Below are 17014 nucleotides of genomic sequence, written 5' to 3'. Positions count from 1 at the left end.
TCCACTGATGACGTGATGTTTCAAACCTTTCCTGGGGCACGTGGATGGGGGACAGAGGAGGGAAGATCAGGTTAACATAATGAGAAGCTACTCTTAGAAAAGGATTGTGTTTACTTGATGGAGAAGAACTACTACCCTACTCTACTCTACTCTACTGTACCCTACCCTACTCTACTCTATTCTACTCTACTCTACTCTACTGTACCCTACTTTACTCTACCCTTCCCTACTCTACTCTACTCTACATACTCTACTGTACACTACTCTATTCTACCCTACTCTGCTGTCCCCCACGATACTCTACTTTACTCTACCCTACTCAACTCTACTCTACTCTACTCTACTCTACTCTATACTACTTTACTTTACTCTTATCTACTCTACTCTACTCTGCTCTACTCTGCTCTACTCTACTGTACTCTACCCTACTGTACGTTACTCTATGTTACATCTCGTCTCCTGTTTTCCCCAGGGGCTCTGCTGATCCTGGGGGGACTCATGCTGAACCTAGTGGCGTCCGGGATGCTGTTGAGGCCCATCAACATCAGGCCTGCGTCCTCCCCGCCCCCCTCCGCCCCCTCCTCCCCTCCAGTGTCCTCGCCCTCCAGCCAAAAAAAGGCCAGCCAGAACGGGCTTTCAAACGGACACGAAAAGGAACATCTCACGAACGGAGTGAATGGCTCCACACACACGCCTACTACTACACCCATACCAACACCCACAACGCCCTTGGCCAACGGGTTTGCCAAAACAGACACTTCCTCCCCTCCCCCGTCATGGGCCTCGTCCAGCCCGGAGTTGAAATCTCTGGGACGGTCCAATGGGACGATTACAGACGTTAGCCCACAGCTGCCCCGTAGTAACGGAGTGAACGGGCTGGAAAATGGGCTGGACAGCGATCATCGCAGCAAGACGCCAGTAGATGGACATTCACTGGAGCTAAATGGAGGCTCTTCCGCTGTGGTGGTGGGTAGTGCGTCACTGCTGGAGAAGCCAGTCGCTAAAGACTACACGCCTCCGAAACCCAAAGCCTTGGACTTCTCCCTGCTGAAGAACCCCTTCTTCTGCATCTACACCTGGTCTCTGGTCTTCAGCCAGCTGGCCTACTTCATCCCGTACTTCCACCTGTCAGCCAGAGCAAGGAATCTTGGGATTGATCCCATGGACGCCTCGTTCATCATCTCATTGGCAGGTGAGGGATTCTTAGGTTTTCAGGGGTGCACCCCAGTTTTGTTGCACGACATTACAGTATATTGCAATACACTTACAGTAGCAATGTTTTTCAGAACCGTCAGTTATCCAAGAGTTTGTATCTCCTGTTTCCCCAATAATTTTCAGAGGGTCTTGTCTGAAAATAGATTGCCCAAGGACAAAATGGCCGCAGAGTGAGGTAACTTGAGTAGAAAAGCTTTGCCTTACTCAAAGGCACTTCAGTCATGGATGATATGGGATTCGAGTACATTAAAGAAAAAAACATGCACATCCCTCTCAAAAAGATTGGGTGCAGGACTTGCAAAGTCACATGAAAACTGAAAATTAAGTCTGCGACACCAGGTCTGATGAAGGGCATGCTGCCCAAAACGTCACATTTAAGACTAATTTTTGGTCTTTTTCGACTTTACTAATGACTAAAGGTTAGTATGAGAGGTGGACAGGAAGCGATTGGCGAGATAGACGGGGAGGGGTCGGCAAATGACCCGGGCTGGGAATCGAACCCTGGTCGGCCACATAGCATATGAGTGCCCCACCATTAGGCCACAGCAGGGCCCAAAACGTCACATTAACGTTAGAGAAGCGGGAGCCTGGTGTCGCGGCCTTTATTTTCATTTTTGATATGGGATTCGAACCTGCAACTGCCCGATTCAAAGAACAAAACTCCCTAATTATTAGCTCACCCCCGCCCCCACGTTTCCACATCCCAATTACCTAATTTCAGTCCTTCTTTTGACCTGAATAGAAAAGTTGGCTGGTGAATGATATTGGCAGGTGAAACGGCCCATATTAGATCATCACTTGAGCAACAGATCAAGCGTGTAATATTTACTAACCGGTTCCTGTTTGTAGTGTACTTATGTGATGGATTATCAGATCACGAGGCAGTGTGGTAGACTCTCATTGGTGGATTAGCTAGCCTATGAAGAATGTGGCGTGCAGTCTGAGTGTGTGTGAAGTGGAGACTTTTCAAGCATGCAAATGCAGTGTGCGGTATACAGTAGTGTTTGTGAAGTGTTTGTGTGTGTGTGTGTGTGTGTGTGTGTGTGTGTGAGAGAGAGAGTGTGTGAAAGAGATAGAGATAGAGAGAGAGAGAGAGAGAGAGAGAGAGAGAGAGAGAGAGAGAGAGAGAGAGAGAGAGAGAGAGAGTTCCATAAGTATAGACACCGAAATGTCACACTATTGCCTGAAATATACACTACTGTACACTACTACTGATTCTTTTTAATCAATAACCTGGTGTTAATTGTTATGGGGTCATTGAGTTGATCTTTCTTTTCTGCCATCTTAGCCCGAAAACATACACTACCATAGCATCACATACTATACGTTTCGTTGAGCCTCTGAGAGAGATGCAAGAAAAAGGTCCCCAGTCAACTTTTGTCACACTATTGCCTGAAATATACACTAGCTTGTGATTTTTTAATCAATAATCTGGTGGTAATTTTTATGGTCATAGAGTTCATTGAGTAGCCTAAAGCATACCACAGCATCACATACTGTACGTTTCATTGAGCCTCTGAGAGTGATGCAAAAAAAAGTCCCCAGTCAACTTTTGTGCATTAATTATTTGTGAGCCTCTGAGAATCTGCAGTCTTATGTAATAAAACGTTCTTACATAAAAGCTGAACTTTAGCCCACTGGCCAGGGCTGTTGGGTTCAGAAGTATCCCATTGATGAAGCCACATCATATGAAAACAAGCGAGGAGAAGGAAAAAAAGGCTCGTAGACACTCTCTGTACAATACACACATACTTGTACACACACAACATGTCTAAGGTCTGCACGAGGCACTGTGACGAGAGGAAGCAATGTAACCAGCTGGGGGTGGGGGTGGGGAGGAAGACGTTGACAAACTACAGGTCTGTAAAACATTCCTATGAGTGATGAGTTGTGTTGGACTGTGCTGTGCTACCCGGGCTAGCCGATCAAGAAAATTGAATTCATATCATTCAATATACAGTGTCGGTCAATCTGGTCATACATTTTGCATAATGGGTTTAAAAGCCTTCTCAGAAGAGGGAAGTATGGGATATTTTGCACTACGGCGAAATCCTCAAGATGCCTTTACTACTAGCCTTCAGGACCTGCTCCTTCATATGCTGTGATAATAATGGCAGTATGTTGACTAAATCCGTCCAACACCAACTCATTTCTAACACCCGCCAAAACCTTCCCACCCCCGCTCCCCCTCCACCACCACCGCACACCACCTTCCTCCCTCTCCAAATTCAAAAGGCTCTTTTGAGCCGCGACAGGGTGACTGGCCCCCATCATCCAGGGCCCCCTACAAATGGGCTCTCGTGACAACCCAGAGTTGGCCAAGCCAGGGGGTCGCTAGGCAACGGCTCGCCGAGTAGAGTGAGTCGCTGCTGTGGTGACAGAAGGACTTCCCAAATTGTTTTCCCTTTTTTTTTCTTTCTTTTTTTTTTTGCTCGCTCACAAGTTTGAAGTGCCTGATATTGTGGTGCCTCGGGGTTCGGCTCACTGAGGCAGGACATGCTGGCACACAAAGGAGAAGGGCCCGGGGCCAGCCAAACAACAGCTTGTATTTTAATGAGTGGGCAGGGAAAATTGGACATGGTGGACATTCTATTTAAAAAAAGTGTGATGGGCATAATTTGTTCTATTTGCTAATACCAGTTGGACACATACATAGACGACATCCTTTAAAAAAAAACAAAAAAAACCTCTATCTTGAGTCCAGAGATGTCTGTTAAGACGCAATTTAATGAGGGCCCCCATAGACCCTATGGCTAGTCTCTGTGTGTGGCGTTTGGAAGAGCCTCATGGAGATACATGACGTGTCAAAGGGGGCCTAAAAGACGAGGGCTCTTCAAAGGAGCCAACCGTGGTGCTCTCTTTTAAAGAGACTTGCCTGGAAGAGACACATTATGTGGCGCTGCCTCAATGGGACCAGCTGCAATCGGTGACGGACCTGCTGGGATTTAAACACACAAACAAGCTGCCCAGTTGTCTCTGCGCTCGACGGGGAACACGCCACACCACGAGAGGCCCCCTCTGGTTGTCTGGCCGAGGATACACAAACAACAGACAGCTGTTTCGCCATCTCGCACCGCACTAGATACACACACACACACACACACACACACACACACACACACACACACACACACACACACACACACACACACACACACACACACACACACCACACCACACCCCAACACATCCCCATACTGTACATCCTGTGGCACATGCAGTACTTCTTGTGGGACGTCACATTGGAAGCCACATGGGAGGTCACATGGGACACACGGGGCTCACTTTCAGGCCTCGAATTGCTTTAGATTAGAAAATAATAAAGATTTGGGAGCGACGGAAGAGATATGAGATATAAAAGATTAAGGCAGCACAATAAATCGAAAACGTATCGAAATCACGATATCAAGAGTGGCGATATGTGTATCGCGAAAATGACTTAAAGGCCAACTTCCGATAAAACACAGTTTTACTCACTCCTTTTGAAGATCGGACGGTCACCCCGAGTTAAACTCACTTGCAAGGCTCTCATAGCGGTGCTTCACCTCGCCTGGCTGTGTTTCCCGGTGTTTCCCAATTGACATAAATAATACAGAGAAACGAGCGAATCACGAAAGCCTTTCTGTGTTTCGTCACGTCGAAAGAAGGCTTTGGCCACAAAGGTTTATGTCGACCAATTTTTCTAAAAACATGTCGAGTCATTTTTTTCTGCTTGTTTTCAATACAAGCAACGTCTGGTGGCCCGAAATCTAGCTTAGCTTAGCTATCAGCTGGTTGCTACTCTCAGGTACACACACAGCACAAAGCCTCATCCATAGAGCAAGCCCACTCTGGTTGCTCTGTGCCTGCAGCTCGCCTAGGGGTCGCTGTCGAAAGAGCACAGCCCTGAATGGAGCATGCACGCCTCCGTTGGCGCCCCTATAGTGCAGTACCACCCGGGGAAGTGGCGACTCTGTTTCCCATTACATTCTCTCCAAGAACAGGAGGACTGAGCCAATCAGAGACGCATTTCCACAAGAGTTGGAAGAGTGAGCCAATCAGAGACGCATTTCCACGAGAAACACGGAACACCCTCTCGTTTCTCCTCAAGCCACCTTGCTGGCTTGCAAAAGCGGCTTGAAACAAAGCAACCAGAACGTTTTTTAAAACAGGACCAACGCGTAACACATTCAATAACAATGGGGAACACAGCAATATTAATCAAATGACGTTGAGAGGCCATCTTTAATTATCGCCAACATGTAAAACATTTCTGTGCCTCATCACCAATATCAGCTTCTCAGCGGTGGCTCAAATGAGATGTATCGATCAGACCCCCTCTACGCCGGTGAGCTGTTTATTTCATTGATCCATCCACTGTGTGGACTGGACAGTGCTGCAGCCTGCAGCTCTTTTCCCCTCCTGCAATGATCAATATCTAACTTCTCTCCATCAGGGTTGCCAGATGTGTCGGACCATTTCCAGCCCAAATGATGCTCAAAAGTCGCCCGGAAGCCACTTAATCCCGCCCCAATTTGAATCAAATTGTATTGATTTCTATTACCGTAAATCTACAGGAAAAACCCGCCCAATGCCTGCTTTTGACTGATTTTTACCCGCCATACACGGCCATCCCAAGCAGCCCAATTGGGTGTGTTACCACCCAATCTGGCAACACTGCTCTCCATACAGTACAGTAGTTGGTGCTGGTGCTGCAGCCGTATAGCGTTACCATATCCTCCCTCCTGGCCACTGTGTTGCCAGATTGGGCTGTTTCCCGCCCAATTGGGCTGCTTAGGATGGCCGTGTGCAGGTAAAAATGGCATTTAGCAGAAAAAAAACATTTGTGCCAATCAATAGAATTGGGCTGGATTTTGTGCTTCTATGCGGGTTTTGAGCATTTTTGGACTGGAAATCATCAGTCTCATCTGGCAACCCTCCTGGCCAGCGGAACAGCAAGCCGCATGGGGGCTGAGGAGGGGACCAATGGACTTACAACAACAAGGGCATGCTGAAATAATTAAGCTCCCCGCGCCTCACACGCAAACACACACACGCACATGCACAGCACACACACACACACAGCACACACATACACACACACACACACAGCAAACACACACACACACACACACACACACACACACACACACACACACACACACACACACACGGCACACACCTACACACGCACAGCACACTGTTGTTCTCAACTTGTCATTTTCTTTGAGAAGGCCACGTTGAACTTCGGACTGTCATTTAAAAACATGCAAACTATGTCTGAGGGGGGCATGTGGTGTGAGGTGTTTATCGTCTAATTCTGATGAGTATGTGGTATGTCTGTGTAGTATTTCATGACATTATGTCCAATTTTGTACATACAGACTCGACAGTACCCGACAATGCAGCATTGTTTTGTTCAGCCCTTTTCGAGATCCTGGCCATTGTAATGGGGGCACGGGTTTGTAAAAAATGTAAACAAAATGCAATTTTGTTGTGTGCAGTGTGGGAGTTGGAGTTTCCCAGTTGGGCTTTCACGGCTTTCACTTTCCGGTCGAGATGGTTTGTCTGTCTGTCTGTCTGTCTGTCTGTCTGTCTGTCTGCAGGATAACTCAAAAAGTTCTGAACGGACTTTGAAGAAATGTTGTGGATTTTTTGGAAATTACAAGAGGAACAAGTGATTCAATTTTGGTGGCGATCCCAATGACAGTCCAGATCCAGGATAAAAAAAAAGATTCACCACCATTGCAAGATTGCTTCACAAAAACAAGGCAGAAAGAATTGAAATGAAAGAAATTAGGGTGTAGCCCCATGGCATTGGCGGAGGTTTGCACTCTCTGTGTGGTTCTAGTTAAAAATGTCAACAAACCCATGCCCCCATTACAGGGTCAGTGTAACTGCCAGTGTTGCCAGATTGGGCGGTTACCCGCCCAATTGGGCTACTTGGTATGGTCGTCTGCGGGTAAAAACGGGAAAAATCTTCAATTTGGCATTCTTTTCTGCAGTTTTATGCCCATAGAAATCAATGGCAGTTTGTTGAAATTGGGCGGTATTTAGCGCCTTTTTGAGTGGCGGTTTTTGAGTACTTTTTGGGCTGGATTTGATCAGACACATATGACAACACTGGTGACTGCATGTTGAAATTGGCAGACGTTCTTCTTTAAACATGTAGTTGTTCAGCAGTAAGATGTCCTTTTCTCGGCCCATCTCGAAAGTACCAGAGGCACATGTTGTCACTGGACTAGGCAGGCAGACGCTTGGAGCCCCCAAGCCCCTGGATGGTGAATGACAGCTCACACTTTACTACAGTAGTGACACATTTCTTTCAAATATTCACTCCATTGACATGTAACCAATACCTTGAAAAAGTAATAACTGTAAGTCGCTTTGGATAAAAGTGTAATGTAAGATAATGCAATGTAATATACATATACAGTAGTGACAAATTTCTTTAAAATATTCACTCCATTAACATTTAGCTTGGAGCCCCAGGTGATCCTAGAGTTATTACATTATTACATTACATTACATTGCATTTGGCAGACGCTTTATACCAAAGCGACCTTCAAAAGAGGACATAATCATAGCCAACATTGCTAGCAGATACAAAATGCGCAGGAAATATACAGAACAACAAGTGCAGATGCAAAGAAGGGGTAGGGGTCTTACACACCAGGGCGGTAAAGCGTCGCGTGACGGATGTGATTTTTACCGGCGTCGGTGAAAATACATGGAAACATATCTGTCCTTACACACCAACCAGCGGTAGTCGGGCGTTAGCGGCGCGGAAACGGCCGAAAATAAGCAGAAAGACCGTGACAGTCTCGCGTCTGTTCCATTCGGCTTTGGTGTGTTTGACGCCTAAGGTTTTTTTTTTTTTAAAGTAGAGTACACACACACACACAAACGCACACACACACACACACACACACACACACACACACACACACACACGCACATACATACATACACATACACATCGAGTAGGGTTGCCTCTGGAATGTAGGCCTACCATCTCATAAGGCTGGAAATCACAGAGCAGCCCACTACAGTACTGCATGTTGATGTGGCAAGGCCCTTTTCCTTCCAGCTACATTTATAATGTATTTATAATACACCCACTCAGGTATGTGTGCATTATTAATGCCTGCATTTCCTGTGCTTAATGTTAATGTTCGCTTCTGAAGTGAGTAAACTCCAATCACCAGACCAGACATGGAAAAACCTTTTAAAGCAAGCAGCTTTGGTCATCCTTCAGGTTGGAAGTGGATTGTCTGTCATTCACATGACTTGACTGACAACCCGCCTATTCAAACTTCTCTGTTTATTTTATTGATGGAATGATAGAAATGGTCAATTTTCAAGGGTATCAAAGTCGACTTTAAAGTCAGTTTGATTGTCAAAAACACAAGAATAAGTTAATAAGGGGTGTGAAATTGCAGTGATACTGAACAAGAGATGAGCTGTCCAGTCTCAGCATGCATGTATTGTCTTGTTTTTGTCCTGTTTTGTCACGTCTCAGACCTAATGTCTGTGAGAATCACTGAAGCCACGCCAAAGACAATGTTCTGTTTCATGTGTAACAGACAATAAAGTAGTATCTAATCTGCTCTAAAATCTAATCTGATCTTTCTTTTGTCGTAGGAATCACAGAGACCATGGCGCAGCTGGGCTCCGGCTGGTTGGCGGACCGGAACTATGTGCACAAGTACCACTACCACAAGGCCTACCTGATCCTCTGCGGAGTGGTGAACCTACTGTCGCCCCTGGCAACCTCCTACATCCTGCTGATGGTCTACGCCGTCTTCTTCGCCATATTCTGCGGAGGATACATGGCACTGCTGCTGCCCGTGCTGGTGAGTCAAGATTAGTTCAAATATCAACTAGCTACGTTTAATTACCGGTAAAAGCTTTTTAATGAAGACGAAGAGTGCCTTGGATTTCATCGAACATTTCTAAGTTACGTCTAACCAAAGAAGACCTTCACAATACTAAACGGAACGCCGAAGCCTTCTGCCCGAGTATTGGCCCGATACAGCACTGCACTGTGATATCTCACTGGGCCAACATCAGGGCTTGACGTTAACTTTTATGATCACTGGCCACTGTAGCTATTAGTGGTTTTCCCTGGTCACTAGCTATTTAGTCTTTCTGCTAACCAGAGCTTTATTCTCCGTTTTTTCTGTAGAATATTCTTGCAGCAATTAATTGCAGCAACTACTGTGATTTGTCACACCAAAGAATAAGTTACCTGTCAAAGTGACTAGTGAGACTGAAATTGTTACTAGCCAAGTCTTACCAGCATTTGGCCAGTTGAAAGGTGCTAGTGTCAAGCCCTGGCCAATACGTCACTATGCTAATACGTATATCATCGGGCCAATGCATCACTTGGATAATATGTTATTCACTGAGGTGATACATCACTGCATTGATATTGGCGCCAATACATCACTGCACTGTGATATCTCACTGGGCCGATACATCACAAGAGTAATACGTTTATCGTTGGACCCATACATCGCTGGGCTGACATCTAATTTTATGAGATAATGAAAGTTACGTTTTAGGCAGCTGGACTTCTTTTTGTAGCTTGAAAGCTTGAAAATGTATTGTCGTTTTCAAGCCCCAAAAAGAAGTCCCGTTAGCTATTTAGGTCTTTTGACTTCACTGGGTCGATAGCCTTTTGCTAATACAGTATTTGACACTTTTAAATGTAATGCATACATCAAAGGGCTTAAGTCTTCACTTGTTAATATTGTGTTGGCCTACATTTTTGTAACAGTAAGAGACATAGACACTGGCCCCATTTGATGATGGTCATCTCTCTGCAACATGAACACCTTTCAGGCCTTGCATATTAGAGCGTGGCTCGGGCCGGTTTTTTCTGTCCGAGCCCGGCCCTCAGCCGACAGAAAAGTGATCAACCCCGACCCGAGCCCGAGACTAATTAAAATGTTTGTGTCCGAACCCGTCCGAAGCCCGAGACCACTGTAATAACAACAGAACCTGTGCGCAAGCAATATTTTCTATGTGGCCTCCTTCATACTCAAAATAGCACGTGATAAATAGCCAGGATAGGCAACTAGGATGAGGCAATTTGCTGTAGCCTAATTTAGTTACGCACGCATAGTAAGTATAAACACAGGCATACATGTGACAGCGCACCTTATGTTTCTTTCGGTTAGACCAGAGATGTTGGGTGCTGTGATCAAATGCATGGGAGGGGCGTGAGAGGATAAGAAAGGCGAAAACTAACGAATACGGTTTGGATGCAGTCAGCGCGGCTATGGACGCATTTCTTACGTTACTGTTAGTGCAAATAAATCCCCGCGAGCCGGTGAAGATGCCACTCCTTGTCGTTAAGAAGGATGGGCTATAAGTTCACCCCGAAGAACAGTAGCCTGTTCGGCCCTCCAAGAGAATGTCATTTCCCCTGATGTCCATGCGGTCAATATAAAATCAGGAAAGGTTGCACGCGCATAGTTACAACTGTAGGCTACAGTAAAAGTGACAAGAATTAAGAACCTACGTGAAGGACATGAAATGTCACAGCGGACAAAGTAGTAACAGGAAACCTCTTCGCCCCTACCTTAGGCAACTCCACGTAGCGTGTGCGTCTTCTTTAATCCATATTATGCTCCTTGCTACCCCTTGCTGGAAATGTAATCCTTGGCGAGCAATGCAGTGACAAACTTCGTCATTTTATGTTCAACATTTAAGACAGCACCGAAGGCATGCTAAAACATGGCCTACACTAGGCCTACAACAAAAGACCACGCGTTCACTGACAACTGTATTTGGCGCTTATTAAGAAAGCAAGTTGACTCGGCATTCCTGCTCGGCTGACTGGGAGTGAGCGTCCATGTTGCCACTGCCGTTTGCATGAACTGAAACGTTTCCTCTGATTGCTTACAATTTTCACAATGTCTGTTTGGTTCAAGCCCGAGCCCGACCCGAGTCCGACAGATATTCTATTTTTTTTGTCCGAGTCCGGCCCGGCCCGTCGGGTTCCGACCCGGCCCGTCGGGCTTCGGTCGGGTTGCCATGCTCTGTTGCATATACATTGGCCAAAGCCAGCCAATACAAACACTTCCTTAAACGTTCAGTTACTGATCCGCATCCCTAAACTGAGATGACCTCCAAACTCACCATTACACAACAAACACACACACACACACACACTCATGTATGCACACGCGTGCACACACACACGCACACACACACTGCCATTAGTACTTAAGTACTGTTTATTCTTCCTCTTCTGCCGTAGACCTGTGTTGTTGTCTCTTTGCTACTAGTCCTAAGGCTTTGGCCATCATTAACTTGCTGACCTACCTAATGTTTGGCAGAAGTGATGATAACCATGCTTAGCAGGTTGGGTAAATGGCTCAGCAATAGAGGTACACATAATCATGCATTGTTTTAACTCTATGTCTAACTTCCGAAAATGTACTATCACTAACACCCTTGTTCAGAATGCAGCAGCATGCAGCAGCACTACCATGACCTAGGCGAAATACAGACATGGGACCCTCTTGAATTTCGGTGCTTTTCTAGTCAATTGCCTATTGCTAAAACTGGCATGCTGCAATGCATCGAAACCAAAGTGGGTACATTAAGACCAGTGCTCTAAATTAACAGCAGCCTATCATCCAAATGTTGGTGAAATTTCAATTTGGCAGGTAGAAAAGCCCACCTTACTAGCCACTTTTATCCATTAGTGAGTGTGTGTTTGGCTAGTAAGATTAACATTTACAAACCATTTTGGCTAGTGCTGAAAAAAGTTAATTTAGAGCCCTGGATAAGACCAAATGCATCTCTGACTATCTATATGTCTAACTCTGACACTCTGAATCAGACTCAAATTTGAGAAAGGCCACACGGCCGAAACGTTGTTTCTGTAAATAAAATTATGCACGATGGACAAGAGTGTGCGGTATCCTCCTCTCAGAAAGTGATCTTGCACCGACTACCTGCACCTCGAAACCTCTGGTGTGCGTTGGTTTCCTCTTCCAAAAGTCTGAATCATTGAATCATCTGAATCATCTCCACCCTCCTCCTTACCACTTTATGTTTTTACTACTGCAGTCGTCCTTGTCTGTCAGGTCAAACTTGTTGGAACCTATAATAAATATTTATTGCTGTTATTTGTTCCAGGAATGTGCCAGAAATGTTGCCAGTGTTCTTTAGAAGCCCTTTGTCGGTCTTCTACAAAGTTAACCCTTTGATGGAGCCGTGCTCTGAAGCTGTTCAGATGGTGGGGTTTGTCCCGCAGTGTAGTCATGATTCAAACATGGGCAAATAGAGTTGTGTGAAGCAGCATTTAACCAAAACGATGATTCACTCATCATAGATGAGAAAGATCAAACATGAATAGATTGGTAACATGAATAGATTGATAAATTTGGTTATGAATAGATCACCAAAGCCTTTTTCTGAGCTTTGTAATGCACACTGGAACATTGTATGCTGCATTCGGAGATTTTAGCTTTTTTTATTAGAAATGTGGATATGTTAAAACTGAATGAACATATTCTAATGCAAGATGAGGGTCTTAGCTTTTAAATACAACTCATTTCATGTTTTTTATGTGCTTCGGAGGCCGAGATATTTAGTTTTTAATAGGAAGAGGGCACCTTTTCCTTAAAGGCATTAAGCAGGCCTTTTTTGCAGGTGCCTTAGGATGAAATGGGTTAAGTGATATTGAGCCTGCAGGGTTGCTAGGTGAGTGATCTCTGACCTCTGACCTGACCTGCCCAGGTGGAGGGTGTTGCATGACACGTTGCTGAAGGCAGCAATCGACCTTCAGGAATCTGCACCACCTGTCACCAAGGGATCTTTGCTGTCCCAAGGATCTAGTCAAGTCAAGTCAAGTCAGCTTTTATTGTCAGTTTCTTCATATGCACAGGTCATACAAGGAAATTGAAATTACGTTTCTTTCTTTATACCATGAAGGCCATAGACGTACACAGGACTGACATTTACAGACTGACATCAAAGTGCAAGACAGGACAAGTTACAAAATCTAGCACACACTTTGCACAACATTTGCTTTGCCTTCACCAAAACTTTTTGCTACCTATGGTAGTGTTGCCACCTGTCCTGGTTCTACCTGATTGTCCTGGTTTTAACGTTTGATGATATGTATGTTTTTCCTGGACACTGACTGAAGTTGTGGGTTGTGACCAGTACTGGGAGTAATGGCGTTAGAGTATAACGCCGTTACTAACGGAGCCTCATTTTGAGTAACGAAATAATTACTTAATTACTTTATCCATAACTCCATAATCAAGGAGCAAATGGCAACGCCGCATAAATCTGTACCAAGCCGGCTTTTAATATGCTCACATTCACCCTTTGCAGGCATTCACCCTTTGCAGGCAAAATAGCTGAATATGATTTGCTAAAAGGTGTTAAGTGGACGGGGTGTCGGCTATCTTGCTCTCACGCGCGTAAACACAGGTCATTCTACACACAGTGCAGGGAGCGCATAAAGTATAGAAGATACAACGGCAGTAAAGCCGCGAGGTTGCATGTTCCAACAGTAAATACGGGAATCATTTGCAGTCAAATGCAATAATGTTTATATCCAAAGTATATGTGCATTGGAGACAAAGTTATGTCCGTAACGAGCGACTCTAATTTCACTGAGCACCTCTCAACTTCGCATGGTGCCCCCCCCCCCTCCACGTCTAGTTTCAGCTACAGCGAAAAGGGAGACAGAGGCAAGCCAAACCTGATTTCTCAGGACACGAGTGAGCTCAGGAAAATAATTGCCAGGTATGTGGTTGAAACCATGTCTCCCCTATCCACTGTGGGGTCGGAGTAGTAGCAGTAGCAGTAGCATCCATCTTGTGGAAGAGAAATCACATCCCTAAATACGTTGTGAAGAATTGGATTAACATTCATCACTGATAATAGGCCTAGGTCATGAAGATATTTGATAGTAGCATCTTAAGCAAAAATAACATCACAGCCAAAATAATATCACAGAACAAGGATGAAAACCCCATTTAACTGTTCTTTCGTTTCTTTTACATTTTAAGGGAAAAAAAGTAACGCAAAAAAATAATTTTCCTGGTAACTAGTTACTTTTATGGTGAAGTAATGCAGTTACTAACGCAATTACTTTTTGGAGAAGTAACTGATACTTGTAATTAGTTACTTTTTCAAAGTAACTTTCCCAGCACTGGTTGTGACAAGTTGTGAGCAGGGTAGGTACAGGAAGTTGTATTGGTTGGTGACATGATTCACATTTGCAGAACACTTATTAACCTTATTGTCAATGGAAGTTTTAGCATTTTGTGTAATTACCAATGTCGTAGCCGCTTGTGGTGATAGCAAAGCAATGTCAATCATCCACAGCATTGTGTGAGTGTGTTTTCTTAGCAGTAATCTGAGATGTTGTAAACACATGTCCCTTCTTCCAAATGGTTCACTTCACATGACAGCAGGACAATTTGTCTTAATTTTCTTGATGAGAGCATGTTGTAGCCTGCCAGGGCATGGGACAGGTTTGTGGTGTTTACAGCTGAGGTCAAAATCACAAGTGATTAAAGTTGGTAAATACTTTCATTGTGACCTAATGGGTAACTATAAAAAGTAACACATTCGGAGAAGGTGTCATTGAGTAAGGGTGTACTCACTTCTGTTTTGCAGAACATAATGGTAGTACAATTGAAGAGCTCTTGTCCAAAACAATATACATTTAAACAATATCCAGTTTGAAACGTATTCAAAGGTGATTATGGCTTAATAAAATCATCACTGCACTTGCTAGGTACTGGAACGTGTTTCACAACATGTACACGTTGCTAGCCAATTGATGGGCAGTCATGGGTAAGCAGTTAGAGCATCAGACTGGTAGCCCAAAGGTTGCTGGTTCGACTCCCTACCTGCCAGATTGGTGGGGGGAGTGATTAACCAGTGGTCTCCCTCATCCTCCTCCATGACTGAGGTACCCTGAGCATGGTAACGTCCTGCCGCACTGCTCCCTTGGGGTGCCATTGAGGGCTGCCCCCTTGCACGGGTGAGGCATAAATGCAATTTTGTTGTGTGAAGTGTGCAGTGTTCACTTACGTGCTGTGGAGTGCTGTGTCACAATGACAATGGGAGTTGGAGTTTCCCAATAAGGCTTTTTTTCGGCTTTCATAAACTACTGTAATTAGTTTGGCAATTGGTGGTTGCATTGTAACCAGCATAGTGGCTAGCATTGTCACCAACAGAGATTTTGGGTGAAGGCACTCCTGACGCATTTCTATTAAGTAGGTTATGGCCTCGGGGCTCAACCTTAAGCACCTGCGGTGCCAACTGTATGTGTAGTGTGTTGAAGGACTACTTCAATATCTCTGTCAGCTGCTGTTGAAGTGAAGTGGAGCAGAGCGGGGACATCAAGATGTTACAGAGCATATCCATTGTCGAAACCGGTTCAACACGTAAACAATTCAACCAACTAGTGCCACTGTCACGGCACATCATTCTTAAATGTGACATAGAATGTTTGAGTATGATATTTATGCTTGTTATGTGATGACAAGCGTATTCCTGGCGCACAGCCAGACATTTTTTAAAGGTCTGTGATGCATCCTCAAGTAGGTCAGTAGCAGAGGTTTAAAAGTAGTGTACGTGATGCGCGCACATCCACTAAAACAGGTGCTGGATCAAACAAACATGCGTAAAAGAAGAAAGGAAAATCTGCACACTGTCGCTGCTCACCGATTTATTGAACACAACGTTTCGACCTCAGGCGGTTTTCGTCAGGTGAGCAGCAACAGTGTGCGGATTCAGTAGCAGAGGTTTACCAGTGTGTTGCTCTAACAGTCTTCTAACTGTCCATTGACACAACAATAAATGGTACAACTTGTGCAGTTGTTGGAAATGACGAAAGGAACAAGTGAAAACATTTTGGGGGCGATCCGGATCACGATCTGGATCCAGGAATTAAAAAAATATATATTCTTCACCATTGTGGGATAGGGGCACATTTTGACATTCCAGTTTCTAACTTCACAAAAACATGGCAAAAAGACTTGAAAAAAATCTAGGGTGTGTAACATACTCAAACGTTCTATCAAACAGCTTCCTTGGTGGAGGTCTGCACTCTCTGGGTGCATTTCTAGTCATCTATAGGAAGAGAAGAGCGGGGAGGTGTACAGTTGCATAAGGCTCGCAATTACTACAGTAGAGGTTTCCCACGTGTTGAGGTTGTCCCTCCACTTCAGACACTTTCCTGTTGTCCCTCCAGAGACCACACCTGTGACAGGACAAGAGGTTACAGAAGCACACACACACACACACACACACACACACACACACACACACACACACGCATGCACTCACGCGCACGCGCGCACGCACGCACGCACACGCATACACACACACACGCACGCACGCACACACACACACACACACACACACAGGCACGCAAGCACACGCACACACACACACACACACGCATTCGCACTCGAACGGCCGCGCACACACACACACACAAACACACACACACACACACACACACACACACACACACACGCACGCACACACACGCATACACACACACGCACTCGAACGGCCGCGCACACACACACACACACACAGGCACGCAAGCACACGCACACACACACACGCATTCGCACTCGAACGGCCGCGCACACACACACACACAAACACACACACACACACACACACACACACACACGCACGCACGCACACACACGCATACACACACACGCACTCGAACGGCCGCACACACACACACAGGCACGCAAGCACACGCACACACACACACACACACACACACGCATTCGCACTCGAACGGCCG

General features: G+C 45.3%; 1 protein-coding gene across 1 annotated transcript in view; it reads left to right on the top strand.

The window, feature by feature from the left end:
• The window catches only part of slc16a4 (solute carrier family 16 member 4), a 48090-nt gene that overhangs the window by 21491 nt on the left and 9585 nt on the right, over nucleotides 1-17014 (top strand). Inside the window, exons 8-9 of the mRNA XM_063209638.1 lie at nucleotides 473-1192; nucleotides 8839-9050. Coding sequence (XP_063065708.1) covers nucleotides 473-1192; nucleotides 8839-9050 — 932 coding nt within the window. The remainder of the gene's footprint in view (nucleotides 1-472; nucleotides 1193-8838; nucleotides 9051-17014) is intronic.

Source organism: Engraulis encrasicolus, chromosome 10 (genome assembly GCF_034702125.1).
Source record: "Engraulis encrasicolus isolate BLACKSEA-1 chromosome 10, IST_EnEncr_1.0, whole genome shotgun sequence".
In the NCBI taxonomy this organism is placed as follows: Eukaryota; Metazoa; Chordata; class Actinopteri; order Clupeiformes; family Engraulidae; genus Engraulis; species Engraulis encrasicolus.
Note: the sequence above shows the minus strand (reverse complement) of the source record. Positions and strands in the feature narration are given on the sequence as shown.